The sequence below is a fragment of the Engraulis encrasicolus genome, chromosome 8 (genome assembly GCF_034702125.1).
Source record: "Engraulis encrasicolus isolate BLACKSEA-1 chromosome 8, IST_EnEncr_1.0, whole genome shotgun sequence".
NCBI classification, from domain to species: Eukaryota; Metazoa; Chordata; class Actinopteri; order Clupeiformes; family Engraulidae; genus Engraulis; species Engraulis encrasicolus.
Window position 1 is genome coordinate 30,449,363 of NC_085864.1, and position 7,500 is coordinate 30,456,862.

The following is a 7,500-nucleotide window of genomic DNA, read 5'->3' on the forward strand; positions in this document are numbered from 1 at the left end:
TGTGTGTGTGTGTGTGTGTGTGTGTGTGTGTGTGTGTGTGTGTGTGTGTGTGTGTGTGTGTGTGTGTGTGTGTGTCTGTCTGTCTGTCTGTCTGTCTGTCTGTCTGTCTGTCTGTCTGTCTGTCTGTGTTTGCCTATCTAGGATAGAACAGAAGCTAGAGCTAAAATACATTTCCTAATTGACAGGTCAGGGTTCTGATTTTCTGAGTCATTGTCGGCCCCCAAGTGTGTGTGTGTGTGTGTGTGTGTGTGTGTGTGTGTGTGTGTGTGTGTGTGTGTGTGTGTGTGTGTGTGTGTGTGTGTGTGTGTGTGTGTGTGTGTGTGTGTGTGTGTGTGTGTGTGTGTGTGTTCGGTGCTGGAAGGATGCAGTGGTGGAGCAGTTGCGGTTATGTTTTCCTATGTTTGTTTCTGTGTGTGCATGTGAATGTGTATATGGGTCAGTGACGTTTCAGCAGTAGCACACGTCAGGCCAGTGCAACGACAACCAGGACCACTATCGTACAGATTTCTGTTTGTTTGATTGTTGTTACTGGACTATCTAAGAGGAATATTCATTGCAGCATATCAACCACCAATTACTAATTTACTTACGGACATTAGATGCCGTTGCGCCACCTGACGTCTGATTCCAAAAAAACATCTTTGACCCAAATGTGTGTGTGTGTGTGTGTGTGTGTGTGTGGTATTCCCAGCAAGCTCCAGGTTAATCATATGCCCAAGCTCGTGTTTTTGGGTTAAAGGTGACGGTGGACAAGGGTGCGCACAATTAACCACAGACATCTCATGTGAATCACACATGCCCTTTTTACATGAAAGCATGCAGGAGAAAAAAACACTTAAGGATACTGCTTAGAGTCACTGAGCTCTGAAATGTTTGAGTGGAGGAATCATACGTTCAATTGGTTCAATAGCCAATTAGCGCACAGAAGGCCGAAGGGCTGTCAAACATGAGATCCTCTAGATCGCTTTACGCAAAACATTTCAGAAAGAAGCTATCCGTTAGCATTACGTCAACCTAATCCACATTTGCCCGTTTAAACGTCCACATGGACATCGACTTTAAATAAAGGACTTTTAAACGGATGTCAAAGTGCCACAGACCCATTCCCTGTACTTCAAGTTTGCATTTTTGGGACACCGGTGAGCACCGAAGATTTATATCCCACAGACGCAACTTATTTTTCTTTCTACACCGTTCATCCATATTTGCCTTGGAATTGGATGTTTGCCCGTGCTTGGATGATTGGATGATTGGATATTTTTTATATCATTTCAGTACACAACGTTGCACGAGAAAATATATCACGAAGTGCCTAAATTAAAGATTGTGTGTTTTGTATCAATACCAACTGCGGTGTTGTTAGCCATGTTAGTTGGCTGGTATTAACGATGTGTTCTGCCTGTATAGGCAGTGAAGTCATTTAAACCCCATGAACCTACTAAACCGTGGCATGCGGTCATGGATTTTGAGGTATTTTGGTGATAAGTAAGCGAGAAGCAACACGAGCAAGAGAGAGAGAGAGAGAGAGAGAGAGAGAGAGAGAGAGAGAATTTGTTTGCTTGTACGTCTTAGCGCATGTTTGCATATCTGAGCGTATTATGTGCATAAACTTGAAGATAGACATGCAAATTCTCACCCAGCTCAACTCCTGGCACACGTCATGTATGTAGAAAGAGTTGTGTGTGTGTGTGTGTGTGTGTGTGTGTGTGTGTGTGTGTGTGTGTGTGTGTGTGTGTGTGTGTGTGTGTGTGTGTGCGTGTGCGTGTGTGCATGTGAATGTGCACATGCATGCATGTGGCGTGCGTTCATGTGTGTGTGTGTGTGTGTGAGAGAGAGAGAGAGAGAGAGAGAGAGAGAGAGAGAGAGAGAGAGAGAGAGAGAGAGAGAGAGAGAGAGAGAGAGAGAAAGAGAGAGAGTGAATGACAGGTACCTGCACATCAGCACGAGGGAGGGCTGCTTAGGTTAGACTCGGAGGCGGACTTCACATTAGGCAAACGTAGGCAATTGCCAAGGGCCCCGACGAAATCTGCACTCGATAGGGGCCCCAGTTGTCAAACCAGTCACGATAAAAACACACCAAAGAAGTAGGGCTAATCTTAATTTGTCACTAATGTCATATATCCGAAGATACTGTATATACGAGACAAAACATTAAAATAGCAGAAAAGATAAAAACACTATTTGAGGCACTCCTTACTAACGTTAAAAAGCCTTTATTGAATACTGGCTACATGCCTACGCGTTTCGACCCATTGTCTTCATCAGGGCATTCATTAAAATAGCGGTCTTGCTCCTGAGATGCCTATTGGTGACGTGTTTTAAGAATGACTTTTGAGGGCCCCATGTTTATATTTCGCCTAGGGCCCCAGAATGGCTAGATCCGCCTCTGGTTATAGGCTACAGGACAGGGCCACATCAAGACAAGCATGTCTGGTGATGATGCGATGCTGCTGCTTGCCTCTAATCTCTCACGCCTGACTGGTTAGGCGTCACGCTCATCGGCCTGTGCAGCCAATCATGATGCTCATCTCCTCACCCTCACCAATGATGTCACCACCTCCTCCATCTAGCCTACCGGCGTATACCTGCAGTGCCTTTGAAATGCAGCCCAGGAGGCACCCAGGCCTGTTTGCTTTGCAGGGTGCACATTTGTATGGTGTTTGGTGTTTGCTGTACTTTGTGTTGTTTGTGTATTTTTGGTGGTGGTAATGGTGGTATTTTAGTGTGTGTGTGTGTGTGTGTGTGTGTGTGCGCGGCGCGCGTGTGTGCGTGCATGCACACGCATGTGCTCCCCCGCATGTATGTGTTTGTGAGTGTACCTGTACGTGTGCGTGTAGGTGTTTGTGCATGCGTGTGTGTGTGTGTGTGTGTGTGTGTGTGTGTGTGTGTGTGTGTGTGTGTGTGTGTGTGTGTGTGTGTGTGTGTGTGTGTGTGTGTGTGTGTGTGTGTGTGTGTGTGTTTGTCTGTGTGTGTGTGTGTGTGTCTGTGTGTGTGTGTGTCTGTGTGTTAGACTGAATGCAAGTGCAAATGTTTGGCACACACTGTAGTCCACTGTAGATTGCTCAGGTGACTTGGATTTCTCATGGCTGTTGGTGTACTATGTGTGTACACAGCTGTGTGAAAAGTCTTCATTCAATTACTGCTTTCTTACAATATATTGAACATGTTTGCAGCCACTCGTAGCCTCTTAGTGCAGAGGGGGTCGCCAGCAGGCCTATTCACTATTTACTGTAAATGCTCAACTACATCATAACAACATTGCTATGACATTACAGAGAGCCTTAAGTAACAGATTAAGACATAGCCATTCCAATATTGGTGAGCGACAGTAAGGTTATTACATAGTCTCTGCGCTAAGGGGTTAAAACACAAACCCATGTGGTCCTGTGTGAGAATGTGATTGCCTCTCTGTTGCTACAAACTTACCTGTGGTGTCACACCTGAGTTCATTTTCTATGTCCACACCTGGGCCTTCATACTGCCAAACCTGTTCTCAATCAAGACTTCATTCAAATGTGAACTGATTGATACTGTGGGGTAGAGCAAAAGATCATCAAAAACGTCATGCACCAAAGAATTTCAGGAGCAAATGGGAAAGAAAGCACTTGGAAAGGACCATGTCAGTTTTGGGGCACTTGGATTGGGGTGCATTTCTCGAAACCATGGTTGCTAATTTATTGCTTGCAATGCAAGTTTCCACTGGCTAGCAACTGGCTAGCAACTACGTTTCGAGAAACATACCCCTGAATACTTAGACTTCAGGGAAACTTAGTGATCCACAAATGGTGGAACATAGAAACAGTGTGAAACCTTCAAAGTCCAACCAACCATAACCTAAGAGTGCAGTGCGGATACATCCAAGAGGTTACACTATTCCACAACATCATCCAAAGACCTGCCAGCCTTACTTGCCTCAGGAGAAGTCAGTGTTCTTGACAAAGTTAATAGAAGACACAAGGAATAAATGGTCTGCATGAACTTGAATATTATCAACATCAACATCGATCTTTTGAACTGAGGAAACAAAAGTATTCCTGTGAAAAAGTATCACAGCATTCCAGAAAAAGACTATCATGCTCCAATCAAAAACAGTTTCACATATTGGTGATATGTTTAAATTCTGATTTTTTAAATTCCATTTCAGGATGACATTTTGACCATTCTCTTCTAAGTGTGCGGACTCCTCACTCCAAAACTTTGGTCGGCCTTGTCCTGCACCTTTACCAGGGATGTGCACAATCTCCACCCCCAACAAATCCTGAAGGTGCATCGAGCAGAAGTCTGTACTGGGGCATCACTGTAGGTCGGTGGCCATCACTGTGGCATACTCAAGGTCTACTGTAGCTCTGAATGGCTGAGGTCAGATTTTGGAGTGGCTTTGTGACGGTACTGACCTGAATTCTATTGAGATGCTGGGGCATGACTTTTAAAAAGTTGCCTCATGAATGCCTGAAAATACTCTAATATGGCTGAACCACAGCAACTTCATTGCACATTACAGCAAACACTTGATTGTCGCTACTGCTGCTTAGGGTGGCTGAACCAATTAGGTTTTAAGGCAATCACTGTTTTTAACGAAAGTCACACTCAGAATTCTCAATAATGAAAAAAAAAAACGTGCAAAAAATACTCAGAAGGATAGCACTGTAGGCCTACCTGCATGTGGTATGTTGCTGTGCAGGGCCCTAAATTAACCTTTTTCATGTCCAGCCAAAATGTCGTGTGGATGTAAATCTCACTATCCAAACACACACTCACTAATGGGTCAAAGAAGTGACTACTAAGTTGGTCTTTTCTACCAGCCAAGCTGAAATTTCACCAGCATTTGGCCGATTGGCTGCTGTTCATTTAGAGAGCCCTGTTGCTGTGACATGCTAGTGCGTGTGTTACAGTACATTGCATTTTGATGATGCGGTGGATTTGTGGACATGCTATTGCATATTGTTTTTCAAGTCGTCATCAAGTCATGTATGTCGTCTTTTCAAGCCAACTATCATGTAGCAGTCATCAGAAAGATAGCCAGCGAAGGGTCAGGGTTCAACAGAGCTTTCAGACCCCACATGTATCAAGGGGAATGATGATGGATTTTCAGTAGAGGATGGTTTATAAAGGAAAAAAGAGAATGGTTTGCACAAGGGAGTTCCATATGCTTAGCAATGTGTGAAGGTCATGGTGTTCGAATCTGATGACTGTGCTGCCCTTTTGTCCATTGGAATGATAGATATGTTTTTACATATGTGCGTATGTATGCGTGTGGTGTGATGTATTATGAAGAAATAGAGCATTAATGTTGAGGTAGGGCATGAGAGACATTGAAAGATATCGTATGAAGGGGCTGCATTCTCCGCAGTCTCTGACACATGTGAGGCCAGAGTGCGAAGACTTCAGAGTCTTCAGCTGAGTCTGTCTGCACTTTGAAGTCCCATGAAGTGAAGTGCCATGAACAACAACACCCCATTCAGAGTAAAAGCAGCAAAACATCTCGTAACCTCCCTGAACTCTGAAGATTCTGAGCCAAAAAAAAAAAAAACGTCATATCTCAGTGCTCGGTGCATTCTATGGATCAGTGTGTTTCCTATGGACACATAATGTATATATCATGTGTACACTAGTATGCGGCATGCGTGAGTGCATAAGGTACACGTGAGGGCAAGTATGTGTTTGTGTGTTTTGGGCTTTTAGAGAATAGGCTGTAATTGCGTTGGACGGTTATCAGATGAACCTCTCTGGCAGCCGCGGCGGGGTAGCTGCACAGGTGATCGGCATGCCCAGCCACCTCGGCCAGACAAAACATCTCCGCTCTCATCTCTCTGTCTTTCTCCTGCTTTCTCATGCAGTCGCTCCATTTTTTCCCTATCTGTCACGCTCGCTCCCCCCCCCGCCCTTTTCATTCACACACACATATTGCAGACACACACACACACACATGCAAGCGTGCGCGAGCACATACATACACACACACACATACACACACACACACACATACACACACACACATGCACACACGCACACACACACACACACACACACACACACACACACAATCAGCATCTCTCACACACATTTTTGAGATGTCTACAATCTGTGATTTCCAGACAGAAACAGTTTCTTCTTTTTTTGTGTGTGTGATTTTATTGATATTGATAGTCCCCGGTGTGATGTAGTCGAAAATACAGTATGTTGAAATCTCTTCAGCTTTGGTTCATAGTCTTTTGATTGTTGTAATGCAGTGTCTCTGGTGTAGCACTTTCTCATAGCTATTAAGGGTTATTGGCTCAGCACTTTTCTCAGGCCATTTACTGTGCAGAATTGGTACAAGAGTGACTCTGAAGTGATAATGTGTGTGTATGTGTGTGTGTGTGTCTCTGTGCGTGCACACGCGTGTGTTTGTGTGTGTGCGTGTGTGTGTGTGTGTGTGTGTGTGTGTGTGTGTGTGTGTGTGTGTGTGTGTGTGTGTGTGTGTGTGTGTGTGTGTGTGTGTGTGTGTGTGTGTGTGTGTGTACACGTGTGTGTGTGCATGCACGCGAGTGTCAAGTCAAGTCAAATCAAGTCAGCTTTTATTGTCACTTTCTTCATATGCGTTTGTGCGTGTACTGTATTTCCACTTAGTCATTCTGTGCTCAATAAATGTGTGTGTACTATCCATATGTACCACTTTCTCATCTCATAACGTGCTCTATGTTTGCAGTGGGACACGTCTGAAGGTTGCAGTGGCAGGGACTGCACTACGTGCCAGTGTTTGCCGGCTAAAGGAGCACAGGTAAGACCCAGAGCAGCACCACATCACCAGGGCTATCTGTGCATTTCACTATGTGCACGCGCACTACAGATTCACACAGTGAAGCCGACAGGGGGGACAAAGGGGTCAATTGTCCCGGGCCCAGGGAGAGAGGGGGCCCAGAATTGGATCCTCATTACATTATATTAATTGGGTTTGGGGCCCTTTCAGATGTTTTTGTCAAAGCTGTCAGCGGCCCTGGATTCACATAAAGTAGGGGTGGGGAACCTACTGCAACCTACTGCGGCCCTTGAAGCTGTCCTATCTGGACCCCGATAATATTTTAATGTTATGCAGTTTCACGTGAAGTCAGACTTTTTTTGTAAAGATATCTCAGAAATTAGATTCGCAATCCAACTACGTGTAAATTATATTTTCAGGGGACCTAGTGAAGATGGGGTCTGTTGTAATGGTATTGGCATAAAGTGCAGGGGGAAATCCTGGTTTGTGTTCATGTGTGTGTGGCCCTGGGAGGAATGACCCTTGAAACGGTTCTCCACCCTAATTTAAAGAGTACTGTAGCACCAACTAGACGGGTGTTAATTTTGGCTCTTGGATTAACATGGCAAAATCTCTAGTGTAGTCTGATACATCTATCATACATAGCCTGATGAATCTACCAACACAAAGCAATGTAGAGGCTTATATCTGCAAAAACTAGGTAATTTGATTACATCGCCACAATCATAAAATATGTGCTCTAGCTTCTCTGTGGACACCAT

General features: G+C 44.6%; 1 protein-coding gene across 1 annotated transcript in view; it reads left to right on the forward strand.

Moving 5' to 3' along the window:
* The window catches only part of col4a4 (collagen, type IV, alpha 4), a 73,956-nt gene that overhangs the window by 13,724 nt on the left and 52,732 nt on the right, over positions 1-7,500 (forward strand). The window contains exon 4 of the mRNA XM_063204581.1: positions 6,689-6,760. Coding sequence (XP_063060651.1) covers positions 6,689-6,760 — 72 coding nt within the window. The remainder of the gene's footprint in view (positions 1-6,688; positions 6,761-7,500) is intronic.